This window comes from Salminus brasiliensis, chromosome 22 (assembly GCF_030463535.1).
Source record: "Salminus brasiliensis chromosome 22, fSalBra1.hap2, whole genome shotgun sequence".
Taxonomy (NCBI): Eukaryota; Metazoa; Chordata; class Actinopteri; order Characiformes; family Bryconidae; genus Salminus; species Salminus brasiliensis.
Window position 1 is genome coordinate 8050989 of NC_132899.1, and position 23881 is coordinate 8074869.

Consider the following 23881-nt stretch of genomic DNA (forward strand, 5'->3'; position numbering starts at 1 on the left):
AAGTGGTCTGATATAGTTATATTTACAGTAGCACCTAGAAACCTATTCACATTACGCTAAAAACAATGTCCATTGTTCCTGCATCATTCTTGAAAAGACTGGGAGCCGTACAGCGTGGAGTAAATGATAGCCCTGAAGTGGGAGACGTATTGTCTGGTTGCCATATGAATAACTAACAGCGCATGAGGCCGTGTACCTTCTTTAAGGCTGTGATATGGGTGTAATCTGTCCCAGGCTATAGATGTCAAGTGCATTTCAATGCATTAAGACAGCATCCACCCAAATCAGGCTACCAAGTGGAAAGTCACTAGTCCGGATTTTCCTAGAAAGTTCGGCTTCATTCAGTCTCTGACAGATGGTTGCCGCCGTACTTCGTGGTGTTGTTTTTTTAAGCAAGCTGTTCAGAAATCCTGTGTTTTTCTGGCCTTCATAAATTCATTAAATCTTCACAGCCGTATGTGCACTAGCAAGATCAGGTCAGCTTGTTCTGGCAAGTAATGTTAGATCCTTCGAATCTTAAATGTCCCCCAAAACCTTCATTGCTCTCATTTAATGCGAACAGTCGTCTGTCATTTGTGGAATATCAGTGATTGTGAATGCTGTTGTGTGTCTGGCAAGCTATAGACTTAATAAGTGTCTTGTAGAGGCTTGATGACATTGCAGGCCATTACTGGATAATCCTTTTAATAGAGGGTATGCACGAGACGTCGCATGTGGCGAGAGTCACTGCAGCCACGCCCACTGAGCCCAAAAAGACTGACTGAGTGGCAGCATTAGCGTTCAGTGTGAATGCTGCGAAAACACAAAAACGACAGATGACTTACTGTACAAACAGAATCAGCAAGAATACAGAGCTCTCATTTTACAGAGGAAATGAGAAAGTAGCTAGAATCCAGGCAGCGAAACGTGTGGGTGCTCAGTGTTTGATGAAGTCAGAACCTGAAAACAGGTGGGGAAAAAACACTGTAGTTGTAAATTTAGCGACATTCTAAGTTAAGTAAAAGGGAAAGCGAGCAAACCTTCACTCAGTGTGCCTGAAAGCAGTCGGAAACACTCCTAAGACCTTTCACTTAACTTTGTGTTCTCAGGTATTATTAGGTTTTATCCTTTAAATGGGTGTGATTTGATCTGGACGTTCCTGGCTATACATCAATATCCATGGATCATTGGTTCTTTAGTAATTTGGATGGACTGCTGTTGAGTCCAAGTACCTTTAACTTTGGATTTTCCCTATACTATAGTCCCTGACTATAGGGGGCGAGTTTCAGCGCAATCGTGACATCAATGCATGCCCTCTATTTATATTCCCATAAAACCATCTGCAACATTTCATCTCTAATTCCTCACACTGTTTAGTCTCTGCAGTTGGGATTGATGCTTCCACTTATACTTTTTGAGGTGATATTGGGGATTATGTTGTCTTAACATCAGAAGCAAATCTTTGAATCCATCTGTTATTCGAAGAACATCAGTGACTTCACATGCTTTTGCATCTCTGGTGACCGTCGAAACGTCTGCTTTTACTTTTTAATAGCGATGAGTGTCTGATAGAGGGGCTTGATGATGACGTGCAGGTGTAGCGACCCGTCCACCAAGTAATCAGAGGTGCGCTGTTGCAGGTCAACATTGGCCAGAAAGTCTCCAGCCTCTTCCGTGCTTTGGTGGAAGTTGTAGACGTGGCGCACCACCAGTTGGCCCTGCTGCCTGGTGGACACGACCACCGTCTTCTGGAAGCTGATGCCTGCAAATTCTGCACTGGAAGTGGTGGGGGTGATGATGATGCGAGGACGGGCTGCCCCCAGTGCCGGCTGCACAGCCTGGGACTGGTGCATGGTACCCTGCTCGTTATACATGGGCCTGAGGCTGAGTGGGAGCCAGCGCGGTGAAAACAGGGTGTTCCAGGTTACCCGTTTGCCTTCATCGTGGCCACTGGGACCCAGCTGGGTCTGGAAGCTGATGCTGCGGTCATCTCGTGCTGGGTTGTTGATGACCCAGGGTGTACCCCAGGATGCCGTAAGGTAATTCCGCGGCACAAACAGGCTGCAGTTGACATCGAAGAACTTGGCCAGCTGCAGAGGAGACGCTGAGTGGAATTGGAAGGAGAGGTAGAGAAGGTCCCGCACTGACTCTTGGTAGCGTCCCAGGATGGGTGAGTTGCGCTGCAGGCGGAAAAGCTCCCGTGGTGGTATCATGGCATAGCGCACAGCCCGGAGAGCGTTTTCCACAGTCAAGCTGTCTGGATCGTTCTGGATCAGCCAGGCTTCTAGGCCTTCAAACAGCTCCAGCTCACTCTGCAACACCAGGTCAGAGCGTCGCAGCAGCGCCATGAGCAGCTCAGCACTGACTGACGGCCACTGTGCGCTCTGCAGCACCGACGACAGGTTCCAGGACAGGAACTGAAGGCAGGTGGCCTTCAGACCCATGTCCCCTGCAGCTGCAGCGTACTCGTACCAGCCCACAACATGACCACTTGCAGAGGCACTGGCCAGGTTCTGGCTCATGTACTCGGTCAGTCCTTGCTGGAGGTCAGAGACACCGTATTTGGTGGCCAGCTTGTGCATAGCGGTGGCCTGGTCCAAGCGCAAGGAGAGTTCACCACAGTACAGGTACCTAAAGAGAGAGACCAGATAACATCAGTTGTCTTTTGTGGACGCGTTGGAGGCAGCTTTTGCTGCAATTTTGGAAAGTACGCTTGGAATGTATTAGCTATAAAGGCAATGTTTGGTTTGGTTGGTTTGGTTGTTTGGTTAACAAGTGAACGTTTGTTTCAACAAAAACGGTATACATGAGGAGGCCACTGGTTGAAATATGAATAGGAGTACTCATAGTGTTAAACATGTCTGTCTACAGAGAAGGTCTGTGCTAGTGTGAAAAGCCCCCTTGATGTGGAGATCTGCTCACATGCAGAAGCCAAAACAAGCTAATGTTTTATTGTATTTCATATAGACAAGTCTGTTCACTCGGCGGCCATCTTTGCAACGCCACTGGGCAGTTACTTCCAGTCCTAAGAGACCAGGCTTCGATCTATGTGAATGGTAAGAGAACACAATACTTGAAACTGAAGATCAGATCACTGTTTCACAAACATGTGTTAAATCACTGACAACAATCGGCTTGTTGCATCCTACATCAATTTGTTGAAAGTGAGTGTTACAAGGGCTCCCATTCATCTTTCAACCAGTGGCCGGTTTCCTTATTCATAATGTTTCTGACTGGGCTGAGTGATGTGTTAAAAGTCTATACTCTGCTTCCTCAGGCTTTTCCTGTGTTTGAGTCATATAAGGTAAAAGAATAAAAACTGACAGACTGATGACATTTCTATAGGAAACTCGCAACACACATGCATTGCGAGGCAAACAAAATTTCTGTTTATCTTTGGATTGGATTGGATTTGGATTGCATTGGATTACAAGCTACGAATGTCCGTGTGTCACTTTAATAAACAGTATGAAAGCTGTATTCCACACTATTATGATTCAACTTTGGCAGTAAATCTCCGGCTCACATGTTCTTCATCGGCAATGGCTACAGGCATGCTGCTAACGTTATGGTCGCATCCACAAATACCCCATTCACACCTATGTCTCATATGCACCCGTCCACATTAAACGATGACCACAGGGATGAGCTCATGCCAATCTCTCGGGTTTCATTACATTCTCAAGGCCACATTTTGGTCTTGGACCACATATCTCCTTGGCTACAGACACATTACATCTCTAAAGTGGACAAAATCTGTCTACTCTCACTGACTGAGTGTTACACAGATCTGATTTCCCAAAAGCTGTGTGAATGCAAAATCTTATATGTAGTCCTTGCCGGGCCAACACTAGCTATAAGCAGGGCAGGGACTTGCGCAGGACCTCTTTGTCATTGCTCACTGTTGAGTAAATGAGTATTAATGTTCTTAATTAATGGTCTGGAAGCCGGTGCCGCAGTCGTCCCGTGACGTTTTCTTGAGGACCCATGGTGTGCCCCAGGATGCCGCTACGTAATTCTGCGGCATGATCAGGCTGCAGTTGATGTCAAAGAGTTCGGACAGCTGCAGCGGAGAAGCCAAGTGGAACTAGAAGGAAACGTAGAGGAGGTCCCGGGCGGACTCTTGGTAGCTCCTGGTAGAGACACTTTTATGTACGCAGTCCTTGCAGGTCCAACACCAGCTATAATCAAAGCAGGCAGTTGCCTTGGACTACTTCATCATTGCTCAAGAGAGAATGAATGTTTTTTAATGGTCTGCAAGCGGGTGCTGCGGTAATCCCATGCTAGATTGTTGATGACCCAGGGTGTATCCAGGATGTCACCAGGTAATTCCAAATAGGCTGTAAGAAGCCAGATTGCTCGCCAGAACAAGAGTATTAAGCAGAATGTCTTCATTACAAAGAGTGTCCACAAACATTTGGACATATAGTGTATCAGACTTAGATGCTAAAATGATTGGGGTCAGATTTACTTGGATGGTGGCCTTAAAACTATAATCTAGAGCAGGCCTAGGGTCCCAGATCACATACACATCTGGAATATGTGTGTTTCTGGACTTCACTGTTATCTTCATCCAGTTTTGGCGGAACTGCAATGATGGATTGTCTTGTAAATATGATGGTTTTATTGTTGTCCATGACGCATGTGGACCAACCACATGACATTATTGATTTTGTAAATCTGTGCTTGGAGGTCCTTTAAGGACACAGGTGTGTTCACACTAATTGCCGGTATGGGTCGTATAATAAGTGAATGTGAGCACTCAGGGCTTCTGCTTGACTCGGTTATTTAGATCTAAACAAAGTCTTTCAGAGTGGTTTGATGTGAAATGGTGCACTGCTGAGAAACCTAGTGACTCACTGTCGGTGATAGGAACCGGGCCTGTATGTATTTAATGCAAATATACACTATATCGACAAAAGTGTTGGGACACCTTCCAAAATCAAGGGTATTAAAAAAGTTCATCCTGCTTTTGTTGGAGCAACTGGTTCTACTTTCCAGGGAAGATGACTTTCTAATAGATTTTGGAGTTCAGTGCAACGATTTGATTGCATTCAGAAGTATTAGATGACCATCATTCCAGAGAACACAGATCCACTGCTCCACAGCTCAAATCTGGGGCCTTTATAACCATGCAAATAAGGTTCATGTTTATCTGCTTCAGAGAGTCCTATTCTATTGGCAATGCTTCTCAAGCACACAAGGCAAGCTGTGTGTGTGTCCATTTGCACATGTGTGTCATTAGAAGGGGTGTCCACAAACATTTGGACAAAACAATTTATCTATACAAATTCAGTGCTGTTCAGAGCTTTTAGGCACCTAAGCACACTGGAGCAATACATTAGAACAGTATATATATATATATATGTTGATCTACACTGCTCATTTTGCATATGGGAAGCAAAAGTCAATAGATCTGACAAACAGCAGTTTGATTGATCTCATGTCCTATAGTGCCTCTTGCTAGAGGGGCTGCTGTTCTGCCACTGACCGCTAGGGGGACATATTGTGTGTTTCCCTCTGTAAGATTTTGCATGCAGAAGTAATTAATACTCAGTAGTTACTCTGTACTGGTCCTGTCCCACCAAAGGATTTTAATAATTTTTCATAGAATTAAAAATGTACATTTTCTAAAGAAAAACACACTTTCTGATCTTTACATTTTCATTCAGAACCTCAAAGCACAGGTTACAAATCTCAAAGACCAGGTTGAATTCAGTTATTTGGTCATTTTATTAAAACAACCAATCATAGTCATATTAGTGTGAAGTGAAACTGCTCATAAAGATGCTAAATTTAGGACCGCTGATTTAGGATCACTGATTACTAAATTCATATACTTTTATGTGCTTGATATATCCATATATTTTATATATTTCAAAATAGTCTGCTAGCCCAAAGTAGCCAACAGTGCCTTTGTGGTCAGAAACTGACCAATGATGAGCACTGAAAATATTAAAATACATTATACAAAATACAAATATACAAAAATCTGAGTGGCTCAGTGGTCTAATGCGCTGCCACTATGGCCTGGGGTGGTCGCGACTTTGAATCTGGAGCCATGGCGCTGTGCTATTAGCAGCTGTGCTCTCTTTGAGTGAGTAGATGGTGCTCTCTCCCCTCGTCGCTCTCAAAGCGGTGTTGGTCTGTACAGGCATCTGTTGGTTGGTGTGGTGGAGCTGGGTGGACGCTTTTCTCTGAGCGTGGCGGCTGCCTGGCGGCGCTGCATTGACGGCAGTTTGAAAAGAGGTGGTGGCTGGCTTTGCACGTATCAGAGGAGACGTGTGTTAGGTCTTTACCCTTTTAGTGTTTTAGGCCGAGCTACAAACAGGTGGGTTAATTGACAGAACCAAACTGAGAGGGTAAAATGGTTAAAATTCAACAAACCAACATTTAAAAATCCAGTAACTGAATTGATTATAAAATAAAATATATATTTTTTAAAATATTTAATATAATATAATATATATTTATTTAGTTTAATTTAATGGATTTTTCATTTCCCAATCTGAGCTACAGTAAAACCTGATTTCTTGTGATACCTATCTTGGGCTGTAAAACCAGTTCTGAAAATGGACAGGACTGGAAAGCACTGCCCCAGATCTTAACTGTAACACTTAAAATATGTCGTCCGTCCTCTGCTCTCCTAGACTCATCTGGAAAGTCCTCCCTACCTGATGAACTTCTCGAAGACGGCCACACAGTCTGCGCTCTCCTGCAGGACCAGTGTGCTGCTGTTGCGGTTCTGCAGCATCTGGCTTAGCGTGGGGCTCTGCAGGGACAGAACCAGAGAGTGGGCCTGGAACAGCTTTACCTCATCCCCATCCGCTGTCTCCACGCGCAGAGAGACGTCACTGCTGTTCCCCTGCAGCAGGAGGGTCTCCAGGCGGCCCATCAAACCCTGCGAGTGGCTGATCACAGCGCTGTTCTCCAGCTCTCCCTCCAGCTTCACCAGGCCTATAAAGAGGGTGAGCAGAGAGGCACTGAGAGTCAACATCTGCAAGTATGTTGGCATACACCATACGTCCAAATGTTTGTGGACACCCCTTTTAATGAACACATTTAGCTACTTTAGACTGCGCACATTACTGACACAGATGTGTAAATGCACAGCTTGTCTAGTCCTTGTAGAGAAGTACTGCCAATAGAATAGGACTGTCTGGAGCAGATACACATGAACTTACTGGCCCCATTCCTAATGCCAGGCATGGCCTAGAGGGGTATAAAGCCCCCAGCATTGAGCTGTGGAGCAGTGGAACTGTGTTCTCTGGAATGATGGTAGTGCTCCGTTTGATATTTTTGGGATGAGTTGGGGAGATCATCCAACTTCCTGACCTCACTGACGTTCTTGTCGTTGAATGCAATCAAATCCTTGCAGCAGTGCTCACTCCAAAATCTAGTAGAAAGCCTTCTTCCCTGGACAGTAGAGACAGTTACTCTAACAATAGCAGGATAAACTCTTCATCCTTGATTTCGGAAGAAACAATCAATGAGCAGGTGTCCCAATACTTTTGTCACATTTAGTATATGTTCACATGCTAACCGAACTTCCTCAATTCAAATATGTACATCATTTACACACAAATCTCTTATGCAAAAATATTTTTATAGTTACATAAATGGTTCTTCTATGGCATCACTCATCCTTTGCAGAACCTTTATTTTTTTAAAAGGGTTCTTGGACTACAGTATTGCAACCCTTTTGATGCTACATAAAACCACCATTAAAGGCCCTGAGGAACCATTTAACCAGGAAAAGAACCATTTAATGTTCAGTTGTTCACACACAGCATGTGTAATCTCTGTAGAAAAGCATTGCCTATAAGAATGGGAGGCTCTGGAGACGAGCACAGGAGCCCAAGGTCACCATGCCCAATGCCAGACATTGGGCTGTGGAGCAGTGGAACTGTGTTCTCTGGATTGTTGCAGCTTCACCCAATACCTTTGGAATGGAGTGGCATTTGTGATCCAGAACTGCTAGCAATCATCCAGCCTCAGTACCTAACCTCACTAATGCAGTCAGATCTGCACAGCAATGTTCCAACATGTATTGTAAGAGCTTCCCAGGAGAACAGAGCCTGTCCCTGTAGCACAAAGGGAGCGCAAACTCCCAATGAATACCCTTGGATTTTTAGAAGAATCGCTGGATGAGCAGGTGTGTGTGTGGGCTGTAATGTGGACACGATACGCTGTTCCTCTTTTTCATTGTTAAAATTGAAGTGTGGTTACCCCAGCACTTCCCCTTCTCTCTGAAAACAAGCTTGAGTAAACATCCCCGCACAATCTGAGCAGCTCGATGGACATCCTCCCTCCGCCGTGTATCAGATTTCAAAGTCCTGGCATTGCAATGAACATGTCAAAACCCCACTGAGAGAAGCTGCTAGACTTTTTTTTATTATTAGGATTGGTAGACATTTAGGTAGTATATGTAAGTGTGTGTGTGTGTGTGTGTTTGGTCACACACACCCATGTGAATAAACCATATCTTTTGGCCTAGTTGCGATTTCCTAGTTACTAACAGCCACATGATCATGAACCAGTTACGTGAAACATAAATGAAGCATCAGCAGCCAGGAAATAACATGAATCACAAGACAGTGTATTGATGTGAAGTTGCTCAATGAACTCTGACTTTTGCATGCTTGTAGATGCACTATATGGACAAAAGTATTGGGACACCTGCTTATTCAGTGTTTCTTCTGAAATCAAGCGTATTAAAAATAGAGCTTTTCCTTTCATTTGTTGGAGTAACTGTCTCTACTACCCAGGGAAGGATTTTGAGCATTGCTGTGAGGATTTGATTGCATCTAGCAACAAGAGTTTTAGTGAAGTCAGGATGTTGAATGACCACCACCTCACCTCATCCCCAACTCATCCCAAAGGTATTCAGTGAAAACATGATAATGGCACCCATCATTTCAGAGAACACAGTACCACTACTCCACAGCTCAATGCTGGGGGGATTTCTAACAAACCCCCCACCCCCCCAATTGGGCATGGTGCCAATAGGTTCAGTCTTATCTGCTTCAGAGAGTCCTATTCTATTGGCAGTGCTTCTCTACAGAGACTTGACAAAGAAGAGGTCCAAAGAACCCTTGTTCAGTACTCTACAGAACATTTTTTGAGCTTTTCTGGACTGTTCCCTCACATAGATATAAAAGCTTCTTTCTCTGCTCTGTGCTGCCCCCGTTGACCCCCGGTCAAGCTTAACATTTCTGGAAACTCATTTCTTCCTTACTCCCTGCCAAGCCTGAACACTTCCAGCCGCTGAAGCCCAGCCACTCCTGTCACCGTGCCCAGACGAGGTCACCTTACCTCCACTTAGGGGCCTGATGTGGAGCCAGATGGTCAGCAGCAGGTACAACACACAGGTCATCCTGATGTTGCTGTTCTGCAGCAGATCTGCAGAGTTCACTTCCTCTCTCTCTCTCTCTCTCTCTCTCTTTCTCTCTCTCTCTCTCTCTCTCTCTCTCTCTCTCTCCTACTTTTCAGCTCCTTCTCTCTTTCCCCAGTCTCTCGCTCCTACTTGCTCGTTTAATGTTTGCTCTGGTCGTCCTCCTCCTCTTCTCGTCGTCTTCGTCCAGCTCTCCCTCTCTCTCTCTTTGCTCCCTGGGGTACAGTGTGTTCTGCCTGCTATGTAGGTTAGTGGTTCTTCTGGGTTGGTTGGTTGGTCCCATCCGCACTGAAGTCCCATTGATTAGCGGATGCGAGGTGGGGGGGTGGGGGGGTGTTACCATGGTGACAGCTTTGATTTTGACTTTTCCACCTTCAATGTCGCGTGACATTGATTTGGAGAGGCCTCAGCTGCTGCTCTGTATGTGTGTGTTTGTTGGGCGGGGGGGGGGGGGGGGTAAGTTTGCATGCATGAAAGCATGTCACTTTGCTATAGAGTATTGATTGGTACTTACACTACCATTCAAAATCTATGGAATTAGCGTTTTCAATCATATTCATGTATGGTACAGTCTTATGCAAAAGTTTGGTGAAATGACACATTCTGTTGAATGTGAAAATAAATCCATTAAGTAAAAGGACAAAAAAGGTCTCCCTGCTCATTTTAGACACAATTCCTATTTATTGACAAAAAGAAGTTAATAAATCAAAAAAGAATTGTGTCTCTGTAGAGTATGTGAACTTATTCACACTTAAAAAATACATGTAACACCTTCGCACAGGACCGTATAAAATAATTCTAATACAATGTTTCCTCTAGGATTTTCTGTCCATTTGTGTTACCCATTGATATGTCCCACTTAGCAGCTCTGCACATGCGGGGATCCACCATTCTGAATGTTTTCGTGTTTTTTTCCATGATAATTCTGTTTTTCTCGGGTGCATCATAATTGCAATCCAACAATCTGAGCTCACTATTAATATTTACTTGAGTGTTAACTGCGATTAAAATGAAAAAAAAAGATTTTTTATCACCTCATTTACCTCATATTTACCCTGATATAGTTATTAATGCTATCCAAATATCTTTCCAATACTTCAGACGGGAGTGTTCTCTATTATGATGCTTTATTTTCTGAAAATCCTACCTACTGGTTTACTTAGGCAGCTTTACCCATATATATATACATTATGGTAGCATGCTTCGACGGGGTAGCACAACTCAACAACACCGGCGCCAGTGTGTGTGCCTCAGTTGCAAATAATGGCTATACATTGTTCAATGCAGCGCAGCACAGCGTGTTTGGTGTGTGATGGGCTTTGCGTTACATTGCAAATTAATTTTCTTCTCTAGCTAGTTTAATTTCTTTCTCCTCTCCCTGTCTTCTTTATGTCTCCCTCCCTCTTGTTGGGTGTGTAGAAATAGGAAGCGTGGGTTGCCTTCCTGTATCTGTCATTTCAAATTAAGGAGTTGTGTAATCGCGATTTTATGGAATTTCATAAAATTTTGAAGCAATGGTGGGCAGCAGGAATTTTGCAGTGGCAGAAACACTGTATTATGGTTCTACAACTTCACAGGTTTCAAACAAATGATGAACAGAGCTATAGATGACTGACATGGCTGTTCAATGGCAAAATTAAGTTATAATAATTTTTTTTATTGTGTCACAAATGTGGCAAATAGATAACTGCAGTATCCACACTACCATTCAGATGTTTGCAGTCACTTGGCAAATGAAGTCAGCATGACTAGCTCATCATCACACTGAGGGTGAGTGTGTTCCTAAAGGAAAATCCTCTCTCCTGTTCCCTCCTGCCCTCCTATGGGTAGTAGTCAGGCTTGGAGGAGAACACTAACCGCCACTTCTATTACATCAGCCAACAGAAGCCCACAAGGACTAGCATGGGAGTCAAGGGGGAGAGGGAGGGCCATCTAATCCACTCAGAGAAAGCAAGGCAAGTTGTCAACTTTATAATATTTGAATCCAAACTATGTATACATTATTTTAGAAGTAGCAGTAATTATAATTTAGAGACGTGCTTCCAAACAGGAGTGAACGCTCGACTAATGCCAGGCCGATACCCCCTCATTTCTCCTTTTTAATCCTGTCCACTAAAGAACGCTGCATGCAAGTGTCTTGTCTGGCTATGCTTTCAGCCAGTCAGAGAAGACAGGTGAACTCACACTACACATGCTGTCCCTCAATATGCTATTTTCATACCGTACATTCACTGGCTCAAGTGGAAAGCTGGAGTCTTATTACACTTATTAGCCAGTGCTGTCCACACAGAATGACCAAACACAACTGATATCTTCTTCCCGAAGCTTGCTGTGTGTAAGGCGATAGTGTGGCATATTGCCAAAGTTACACAGTTTTCCCTTATTGTGAATAAAGTCGACTGCTTAGGACATGTTTGGTGTTTGCTGCATTGTGTTTGCACTGGAGCTGCAAGGCTAATGTAAGTAACAAGCAGTGGATGCGTATACCCCAGCAATTAGCATTGTGTACACTGCATGAATAAAACAACACGCTTACCTCAAAAAACAGCTTAAAGTACAGACATACACAAAACCAGTGGCTGCAACCGTGTTGAAGCCTGAATTGTTTTCATTCATCTTTAGATTTGTGGGCGTTTCTGCAGCTGCAGGCAGTTTTGACTGCAGCAGAGTGTTGCAGTTATGACATCAGTGGTAATGACATGTGGTATGAACATTATGTGGTAATAACATGATGTGGCAATGGCTAACATGATAATGGCATGTTGCTGCAATGACATGTTATGGTAATAGCATGAGATCAGATCAGCCTTTCCATATTTTTAAATATGGAAATGTATTTATATTCTGAATTCAAATGCAAATCTCTAAACATAGATTGGGTTTCTTATATAACAAAAAAAAATAGATAAGTAAAATCTTCTGCTTTAAAGTATATTGAGACAAAATTTAATATAGGGGTGTTCATTCAAGTAAACACAAAATGGTCTTAGAAAATATTTTTTCTATTATCTGAAAAAAAAGTGTGTGGGACATTAATAAAATTGGCATTTTGATGCAGTGATGCTTCCTATATATCAGACATCCATTACTACACATGTCAAACTGTGTTATGATGCTATTACAATATTATAATATTTCCATGCATCATGCTAGAGAACCAGTATGATGTGAACATACATCCCAACAGTGCCTGTCAGGTGAGTGTTTGTTACCCTTTATTAGATTACAGGGCCTCATTCAGTGTCAGAAACCACATAAGCAAGGCTTTAAGAGATCACTTAACAACAATTTAACATGGTTTGAGGCAAGCATGTACAGATTTAGGTGTGCAGTTTGCATCATGTTAATTGCAGGTTTTAAGCTTGCATTACGTGTTAACTCCAGAGCAAAAACAGAGAAGTCAAAAGAAAAACCTCATACAGTAAACATGTCTTGGCTGCTGACCTGATGAAGTATCTCTTTAATTCCTTTCTTTAGACACACTCTCTCTAGACACAGCGGTTATGTCACTTGTTTACTGCCAACCAAAGGATCAGAGAAATGTGCTGAGTCGGAGACAGGCAGGACCTTGGCTGTGTCACGAGGCAACAGCACAAATATACTGTGTGTGTGTGTGTGTGTTAGAGAGAGGGAGAAAATGCTCCCTGTAAGGTAAATCATTTACTTGAGGAGGATCCTCATGGCCTCTTTCAGACACACTGCTGATCCTAATCTGAACAGACTGATTTGAGTGGATTAGTCGACAGCCTGTGCGCTGCACTAGAACTTGTCAATGGTGTGAATATATGAGCATTGATTTGGTTTTAATTGGCAGGCGAAGTCCCTCGCAGCTGACGTGGCCACCAAACCCAGTTCCACACAAAGGTCCAGGCTTTGATATTGTTTTATTCATATGCCATACGCTCACATCATACCTGCCATATTTGTAATTGATTATAAACTGACTGAGAAAGCTGTAGAACATCAAGAATGACATTATAATATAATGAACATCCAGAATGCCTCATGCTTCAAAAGTGCAGATCAAATTTCAAAGCTGGTCACTTGACAAAACTGTGAATACAGTGCTGTGCAAAAAGCTTAAAAGACATCTGAGAAAATTATATGTTAAGATTAGGAATGTCTGGATCAAATTATTTTGATCCCCCCATCAAATCTGAGTCTCTTAATTCTAAGCATTGGCCAATGCTGATCTGGTCTGATCTGATCTTTGTGTTTGTATAAATAATACAACCACTTAGTTTAGATCAGATCAGCTGCTGATTAATCCGTTCAGTGAAATCCCTTTATTTTTAGTATCAGTTTCAGGTCACTTCCTGTGTGTGTGTTGTGGTAAACGCTCTGGACTGTTGGTCTACTGGTGTGAAGTAACTGGTTCATAATAACTGGTTTATAGTGGGTGAATGTGCTGTGTGTGATTTGGGTTTCTATTACACTCGGTTCTGAATGGGCTCTTTAGTGCTGGTTAATAAACAGAGAAATGCGAGCGCCGGTTCTCCCGCTGGTAAAACAGAGCTTTTCAGTGAGTTTTATAAAGGGTCCGATATTATGGTCTATTTTCATGTTCCACTGTAAAATAGCTCCACACTGCAGACTCTCAACTCTTTTATTTACCTTCTGGTCAGTAATGTCAGTTAATGGTTTGAGGACACCAGTTGGCGCTCTGAACACTGTAGTTAAAACCAAAAATTGGAACTTGATTGGGATTTAAATAGCCAATACCTGATCCATTAAAAATGCCTAGATTGGATATCCCTAGTTAAGGTATTTGTCTGAGAAGAATCACCCAATGTGTAATTTAACAAGATCAAAAGTGGAAATTGTGCTTACGGTACTGTTAGTTGTGTACATTAGGACAATACTGACTGTCTGATGTACAGCTACAGTTCTTACAGTTTTACAGTTCAAATTATCCAGTGAGGATTCGATTCCTTATGGTTTATGGTTTCCTCCATTATCACTCCTGGCTCCTGTTTACAGGAATTCTACATTCTTCTTCTGTTTTCCTCTATTTTGCACAGATTTACTGAATAATAAAAAAAAAATGTATGGGTTTTGGGTCATTTATGAACATCTACATAGGAAAACAATGAAGAATGTCTTAAGAAAATAAAAAAAATAAGACTTTCTTAGGTGAATATTTGAGAAGTGTTTTAAGAAGTTAATTGAGAAAATAATATACGTTTTCCTTGTAAGTCGCTCTGGATGAGAGCGTCAGCTAAATGCCGTAAATGTAAATGTAAATGTAGATTTCTTTGTATGTTTTGTTAAGGCCGGTGGCAATACTCCAGCTTTTCAGTTCCCATGTTCTTACACACTGAAAAATTATATTTACCTTAATAATTTTAATAATGACAATTGTATTATTGTTATTATTACATAATTGCATTGTGTAAGTTCAAACATTAACCAAAAACAATATAACTTACTATATCATGTTCATTCAGTACCGACGGCTTTGCCATGGTGGACAGTGGCTAAAGTATAAGTCAGTGTGACTGGGTCATGTGTGTTGTCATAGTAACTTTGGAGATTTCAGTGACCAGAGCTGGTGAAGCAGTAAGAGAGCTCCAGGCAAGAGGGCATTTTAATTACACTAAACAAAATAGGGCATCAATCATGGCCACGCACGGACATGTCCTACATATCCACACCAGCACGGGACTGGGATATTTCAGTATGTGGTTTTGGAGATGATGTTTTTGTTTACATCATCGCAAAAGAATTGTCTTTTGACCGACCGTGTTTTATTGCCTCGTTCTGAGGAGGGTTTTATATAGTGCACTAAGTGTGAAATCAGGATTGATTGATCAGCATGATTATATTTAGGAGTAGATCAACTGCCTCGGTCAGTATTGAGTGGACAACCCTGATCTGCATGTGATGGTATTGACTGATGTCTTTGAGCATGTGAAACGGTAACCCAGAATGTCTCGAGTAATTTAGTCACTCACTCACTCACCCACTCACCCACTCACTCACCCACTTACTCACCCACTCACTCACTCACTCACTCACCCACTCACTCACCCACTCACTCACCCACTCACTCACTCACTCACTCACTCACCCACTCACTCACTCACTCACTCACTCACTCACTCACTCACTCACTCACCCACTTACTCACCCACTCACTCACTCACTCACTCACCCACTCACTCACCCACTCACTCACCCACTCACTCACTCACTCACTCACTCACCCACTCACTCACTCACTCACTCAACCACCCACTCACCCACTCACTCACTCACTCACTCACCCACTCACTCACCCACTTACTCACCCACTCACTCACTCACTCACTCACTCACTCACCCACTTACTCACCCACTCACTCACTCACTCACTTACTCACCCACTCACTCACTCACTCACTCACTCACTCACTCACTCACTCACCCACTCACTCACTCACTCACTCACTCACTCAACCACCCACTCACCCACTCACTCACTCACTCACTCACTCACTCACTCACTCACCCACTCACTCACCCACTCACTCACCCACTCACTCACTCACTCACCCACTCACTCACCCACTTACTCACCCACTCACTCACTCACTCACTCACTCACTCACTCACTCACCCACTTACTCACCCACTCACTCACTCACTCACTCACTCACTCACCCACTCACTCACCCACTCACTCACTCACTCACTCACTCACTCACCCACTCACTCACCCACTCACTCACCCACTCACTCACCCACTCACTCACTCACTCACCCACTCACTCACCCACTCACTCACCCACTCACCCACTCACTCACTCACTCACTCACTCAACCACCCACTCACTCACCTACTCACCTACTCACTCACTCACCCACTCACACTGTTAACAAGGAGATCTTGGTGATTAAAAGCTAGACATACACCTGTCATGCATGGCGTTTACTACTGTGGACATAAATTCAAACTAGTGCTGTCAACTTTAATGCATTAACGCACACAATTAACCCGCATACTTTAACGTGTTAACATTGTTTAACACAAATGAATCATTTTACCAAGTTTGGGCCAAACCTCCTTCCGTAGATTACTATCTTTACAGACTGTAGTGATGCTACTGTTAAGCTCTGGGGGTAGAGTATCAGGATTAATCACAGAATACAAAATATAATAATATAATATAATAATCCAAACTGAATTTTAAATCAAGTCTATCAGAGGAGCATTTCTTAAACCTTTACTAAACCTTTACTTAATCATTGTTTTATTCATATTTATTCCCCCTTAAATAGTACATAATCAGTCCAGAACTACAGATGGCAGTAAACATGATCATGTGACTTTTGGATACCAATAAAAATACCTTCATTTTACAAAATACACAGTACAGAAAATACTGTCTGATTAGCCAATAATAATAATTTTATAAAAGTTTAATCAATAGGAAGTCTGTGCTTTTTTTCCTTGGAGGAAAAATGTGGACTGTTGTGGACTTCCTGCATCAAAGGTTACATTTTGTTTACTTTAGAAAACCCATAGTTTCAATTGGGTAAAATAGCATTAGCTAATCAGTAGTATGATATATTTGTCTAAATGCATAAAAAAGAACATTGTCAATACATATAGAGTAGAATATTCTAATAATTATTAAATTAAATTATGAAAAAAAATGTTCACAGTTTGTGTTGATATATGTGTATGTGTTCATGAGTGTGCAGGGTGCTCTTGTGTAATCACATAGAGCTTTCGTGTGTGTGTGTGTGTGTGTGTGTGAGACAGTGTGTGTGTCTGCATGTGTATACATGTGCCTCTGTGTTTTCAAGTATGTGCCAGTGTATGCACACGCCCATTTATGTGTGCGCACTCAAGTTCAATTCAAGGACACATTTTCATTTACAATACCCTATACATTCTAATAGAAATCAGTTATCATTTTTCATTGGATCATGGACCAGTTACGCCCCTTCATGGCAATGGTATTCTCCAGTGATGCGCCCTTCCTATTTGTATACCTTATTCAGAAATGGTATGAGGAACAAGGTGTTGCCCTGACCTCAAAACATTCCCCAGATCTCAATCCGAACAACACGTCTGATCTGCTGATCTGGGATCTCCACCTCACAACTTACAGGAATTAAAGGATTTGCTGTATGGTCTTGGTGTCAGATACCACAGGGCACCCTCAGAGCGCACCCAAAGTCTATGATTTAGGGGACGGAGCTGTTTTGGCAGCGTGTTTTCTCAATGTATTCTATAATGTTTTGGCGAACTGGTGCATATAGTACATATGGGACATAAGCCACTGCTGGTCTACTGTTGTTTTTTTATGTTGAACCCTTTTGTATTACAGTCTTCAATTTTGAACAATTAATTAAGATAAATAACTTAAAATTAAAGTAAATAAAAGATGAAGGGGTGGGTTAATAAATATGGAAAGAAAAATTAAATTATGTGGTGCGTGGAAAAGTATGCTAGTGGATCGCCTGCAAAACTATGAGCAAAAAGACGCTGCACCTCTGGTGTCCAGCCTTGCCACTGGTGGTCCAACGCTGGCCTGCTATAATTTTTCTCCCTGGGCGAGACCACCTTTGAAGGCCTTGTTCAGGCCCCCAGTATTCAGTCCAAAGTTACATCCTTGGCAGTAGCAGTAGTATTAGTAGCGTTCTCCAAATGTAACAATACTTTTTCAGTCCACAAGAGGGCAGTGCTCTCTTAAGTCAGAAGATTAAATCTCATCATAATGATTTCCTCCACTGTACCCTCTGTACTCCTATCCTGTCATCTGTCTGTGGTTCATCTCCTTTCACCTCCTCTCTCAATTACCTGACTTCTGTTAACTCTCTGTCTTTCTCTTCCTTTCTCTTTTATGCCTCTGATGAATGCTTGCTAATGAAATCTGCATTAATAACCTCAAACTCGAATGAACATTAATCACATTGTGCCTCTTTAGAAACGAGCGCATTCACATGGAAGAAAGGCTCTGCTCAGAGCTGCTTTCTGTAAGAGTTTGCACTGGCAATTATTTCTGCACTTAGTTCAGGTGCTGCCAGCCCAGGAGCTTGGTACAACAGGTATACATTCGGAAACGTCAGCCTGAGGAGAAGGCCTACTACGCCTTCTGAAAAAGAAAACAGGGCTAAGTTTCAGCTCTAACTCACTGTTCTTTGAGCTTCAGCTGCAATCCAGGAAGCTCTTCAGCTACACTAAGGTGCATCCATTGCCCAGCATTGGGCTGTAGAGCAGTGGAACTTCGCTCTCTGGAGAGATGGTGCTCCATCCAATACCTTTAGGGTAGAACTAATCGTCCAGCATAAGTACCCGACCCCACTAATGCCATCAAATTCTTACAGCGATGTTCCAACATGTAGTTTTTAGGCTTTACTGAAAGTTTCATCCACAGTCTTATATGCCCACTCTCTGCTTTATCAGAAACAGCTACCTTGATCACCTTCTAAGCTTCAGGTAACGTATAGGTTACTGTACAAGCTGTAGCTCATCTGTTGCTGTACACTCTAACCATTCTTAATTGTTGTCCAGATATTATTTGATTGGTGGCCCATTCTCCACCAGCCATGCACAGCAATGACATTGCCATTGGTTTTCACACATCAGTATCACGCTTAGCTTAAGAGTCCACTAGTGGGTCCACTACCCAAACCATCCAGCCAAGGCCAGTTCTGTGGGCCATATCTAATCACTGAAGAAGGGCTAGAAGATGCACTGTGCATCAACCAATGAGCTACCTAAGTCTCTAACTGAACATTAGCAAGGTGGAGCTACAATGTAGGAGTGTCTAATAAAGTGGACAGCAATTGTAATTGAAAGAGAAACTCACATAAGGAAGCTCACTCGCCTTCATTGACCCATAACAGCTAAAGCGGTGAGCTCTCCGTCCCATGAGACACCATCATGGATCAGGGTCTCTGCAACTGTATTGGCTTCAGAGCCGAGCTCCCTCAACCCAGGCTGAACTCCCTGAACTCAGCTCTAATGAATCAGCTTCATTACACGGCACAGAGAGAGGACTCAAGAGAAGGGTTAGTTTGCTGGGAGGTACGTGTTGCAGTGAAAAGGAAGTGTGTAAATTACATCCAGCCCAAAGAAAGCACGACTGAGTCACACGTTCACATAGAAATGATACGAGAGGGAGAAGAGGATGGTGGAGGTGTCATGGAGGTCAGAATGATTGGTGACAAACAAACTGAGGGCTGATTAACACACTGTTTCACACACACACACACACACACACACACACTGGCTGTATAGAGCCTGACAAGAGGTGTGTGATAGATAATGGCTGTGAAAACAACTGCAAAAACCTCATAGGTTTGTCTCCACCACTCAAAACTTTTTGTATATCTATCTATCTATCTATCTATCTATCTGTCTGTCTGTCTGTCTGTCTGTCTGCCTGCCTGCCTGCCTGCCTGCCTGTCTGTCTGTCTGTCTGTCTGTCTATCTATCTATCTATCTGTCTGTCTGTCTGTCTGTCTGTCTGTCTCTGTCTGCCTGCCTGCCTGCCTGCCTGCCTGCCTGCCTGCCTGCCTGTCTGTCTGTCTGTCTGTCTGTCTGTCTATCTATCTATCTATCTATCTATATATCTATCTAGCTATCTGTCTATCTAGCTATCTGTCTATCTAGCTAGCTATCTATCTGTCTGTCTGTCTATTGATCTGCCTGTCTATCTGTCTAATCAATGCAGATAAGGGCCTGTAGTTTCAGGTAATTTGTCAGGTAATCTTCATTGGGCTTCAGCACAGCCAACAGGAGGGAATTTAGCATCTCTGGATATCTCTCTAGCAGATTTGATGATTTGATTTTGATCGTGCCATAATGGCTAATGCCAGGTGGACTGGTTTGAGTATTTCCAGAGCCGCTGATCTCCTAGCATTTTCATCACAAAGAGACTGAAAAAAAATTATGAATCTAATTTTCTGCTGAGGCACACAGGAGATAAGGTGAGAATATGGTGTCAACAGCATGAATCCACGTACCCAACCTGCTTTGTGTCAACAGTCCAGGCTGGTGCAGGTGATGTAATGGTGTGGATAATGTTCCTTGGCACACTTTGGACTCGTTAACACCAATCAATCATCACATAAATGCCACAGCCTGTTTGGGTGTTGTTGCTGACCATGTGAATCCTTTCATGACCACAATTTGCCCATTTTGTAACGGCTAGTTCCAGCAGGATGATGCACCATGTCACAAAGCAAAAGTCTCCAACTGGGTTAATAAACATGACATGAGTTCACTGTTCTTCAGGTGCCTTTCCAGTCCTGGATCTAAATCCAGTTGAACACTTTGGGTTTGTGGTAAAACAGAAGAATCGCAGCAAGAATGTGCTCCTGAAAATATTCAATAATTGTGTAACACAGCCATGTCAGCATGGACACGGATATTCAATTTATCTTTTTACATTTTACCATTAGAAGTGAAATAATTTGAATGGAAAATCTGCCCTTGTCGAGTCACTTGTACATTTAAATGTAAGGGTATCTGTTTTTATTTATCCTGTACTTTTCACACTGAGCAGCGTTTTCAGAAAGCAGATATGGTAGTGGACCCACTATGGCATTGATATGCCCTCTTTCTTTTGCAGATATGATTTAGAAGATGTGTTTTTTTTGTCTGAAAGAGCTTGATGGTAAAGAACAACACATCATCTGTTTATTATTTGACAGACAGCGCCCTGTAATTTCCCAATTAACTGATTAATAAAACAATATCATGTAATTGTATATGCAGAGTAACAATTTAAAACAATTCTAGATATTAATTGAATTATAATGTTTTATTATGTTATTGATTTATTATATTTTTATTTGACTCTTGATATTAATCAGTACTTTATATAATCTACACTTCGGTTTATCCTTTTAGATATTTTTTTTCCAGATTCCTGGTTTTTCTCTTTTTTATTTTGTTTATTTGTATGTATAACTTTTCTTGACATCTATATGTTTGTATAAATGACTTCTTTTAACATGGTCAGTTTGTTTATATATCTTTTATTTTGACATGGTCTGTTACTTTGTATAAGTCACATGGTCTGTTTGGGCATGTGTATTGGTGACTTTTATTTTGAAATGGTCAATCCCACATTAATGCAGGAGCGTGAACAGCAGCGTTAAGCGGCTTCCGGTTGTGTTGTAATCAGTGGCTGAGGCTGCTGCCCTTCCCTAAACACACCCAGCATCACCGCTGAGCTCTGTGGAGTGCTATGGCAGACGTGCAGGGTGCACCAATGTGTAGAGGTTCCGATTCGTGGTTCTGAGGTTGACTTAACCGTGTCCATATCAGACTCCCACTCCCACCTCGATGTGCTGTCTTATGGCTCTTGCGGCTCAGTGTTTACCGACCGTACACTCCGTTCAGGTGACTGGTTGCTTGCCCAGTCTGTGTGTTTCCACTGCAGCTCTGCGTCCAGACTAAGGGGGTTATTATTGTAAACCGTATTCCACACTTTTATGGTTAAACTTTGGCCATTAATCTGTGGTTCATGTGCGAAATAAGCGGCTGTCACTATGACCAGAGGATCGCTGGTTCAAATCCCGGTCACGCTGCTGGCCATTGGCAGCCGGGGCCCCGATAGAGCACAATTAGTCTTGCACTCTCCAGGGTGGGTATATGGCGCTCTCTCCCCACATCACTCCAACACTGGCGTCTGCAGGCCCGGTCAGCGTACCTCTGGGTTTCGGAGGGGGCTTGTGTTGGTCTTCACCCTCAATAGTATTGGGAGCATTGCATGTGATAGGGGGAGAATATGGTTGGGCTGGGTAACTGCCGATCCAGATTGGGGAGAAAATGGGTAGGACACGTTAGACTTCTCGGCTGAGACCATATTAAAAATTCTTAGTAATCTGACAGTCACAAAAGTTGCAGCAGCTCGGCTTCTAACCGAGGAATAAAAGCCCTGCATGATTTATAAGCTTAGCATGACAGAGTTTGGCTGGCTTATGAGGAAAGACGGCCAAAGACACTTCCCTTCCATAAATAAAGTGAACAGAATGCATGATTGCAGTGGGCAAAAATGTGTCCGGGTCAGGAAGAGAACCATGGAATAAATGTTTGGTGATCCAGAAACAGTCAGGCGTCTCTTTTGTTTGGAGATGAAATGTTTGGACTTTGCTTGAGAGTCATAGTTGGGGTGCTCTTTCAAGGAAGATGTGGAAATTTGTGCGTTTGTCTACAGACCTTGAATCAACTGGCTACTATGAGAAAAATACTAATGCTAACATGAGGAAAAGCCAGATAAAGGTGAGGGCTCATCGTCTTTATACTAATACAGGGTTGGACAGTACGATTAAACACTGTTATGCTAAGTCTCCGGTGGAGTAATAGGTAAGGACATTGAGACAGTAGTACAAGGACAATAGACAAGACACGAGACAGGGTGCATAGACAATAACCCTCTCATGTCTCATGTCTTGTCTATGCATGTGACATCACAGGGAGTGGACTTGCCGAGATTTAGCAGGATTTCTGAACTCTCCTTTTACAGACTGCTGAAAGCCAAAGAAAAGAGAAGCACATGAAGTGCTGCAATATTGGAATCCAGGCACCGAAACATGTGGGAACTCACTGTTTGGTGATGTAACACTCTGAAAACAGGTGGGGAAAAATAAGCCCACCATAGTTGGGAATTTAGCGACATGCTAAGTTCAAGTAAAAAGGAAAGCAAGCAAACCTGAGGCCAGTGCCAGAGAACAGTCAAAAACTCTGCTAAGAGCATTTACTCATGCTGTGAGATATGAGGTTTATCCTCTACAAGTGGGATTTGAGCCTCTGTTTGCTGGACGTTCCTGGCTACACAGCGATGCACATGGACCATTGGTTCTTTGAATGGATCGCTTTCAAATCCAAGTGCCTTTAATTTGAGCAGATGTTGGTTCCATTCCCGGTTTGGCCATTTCCCCTAAACGTTGCCGTATATATATATATATATATATATATATATATAAACCAAATATACAAATCTGTGCATGAAGTCTGGATGATTAAGGAGCAAGCTAATGCCTGGCTCACGCTACAGGGTTTTTAAAATCCTAACCGATGTTGAAAACGTAAGAGTGACATAGTGCGTCATTTCTCAGACATCAAAGTCCCCACACTTCACCATCTGCCCACCAATGAAACGCCACACACTTAAAATTATTTACGCCCTACCGATGCCTGGAAACCTCACGGGAGCTTCTCGCAAACTGTTACATTGTGAGGGCAGCTGGGATTTTCTTTAAACTGTATGTAAATAAACATGGCGGGTAACAGCGCAACCATCGCTATGCTAGTGCTGAGCGCTTTCTGCTCAGAAAAGGCTAATAAAATGATGTATTTAGCCGCCATGCTTTTAACCTTCTTCGCACACTCTGACGAATTCGGCTTGGATCTCATTGGTTGACAGTCTGTCAGGCATGAGTTTTCCACAAGAGAATCTGTGTCCGTACTACAGGATACTGAGTCGTAAATACTTTTCGTATTTTCATACTTTTCATATATTTACGATTCACATTTGGTGCGACCCGACTGCTCTGGGAGAA

General features: G+C 42.7%; 2 protein-coding genes across 2 annotated transcripts in view; one reads left to right on the plus strand and one right to left on the minus strand.

Moving 5' to 3' along the window:
• Nucleotides 1-883: 883 nt before the first annotated feature.
• btbd17a (BTB (POZ) domain containing 17a) lies at nt 884-9355 on the minus strand. The gene is made up of 3 exons (XM_072666626.1): nt 9295-9355; nt 6654-6936; nt 884-2610 (listed from the first exon to the last, which is right to left on the minus strand). The coding sequence occupies exons 1-3, from the start codon at nt 9353-9355 to the stop codon at nt 1521-1523; spliced, it is 1434 nt and encodes a 477-aa protein (XP_072522727.1). The 3' UTR covers nt 884-1520.
• The window catches only part of gpr142 (G protein-coupled receptor 142), a 35647-nt gene continuing 18698 nt past the window's right edge, over nt 6933-23881 (plus strand). Inside the window, exons 1-2 of the mRNA XM_072666628.1 lie at nt 6933-6982; nt 9229-9337. The gene's annotated coding sequence lies outside the window, so the exon portion shown is untranslated. The remainder of the gene's footprint in view (nt 6983-9228; nt 9338-23881) is intronic.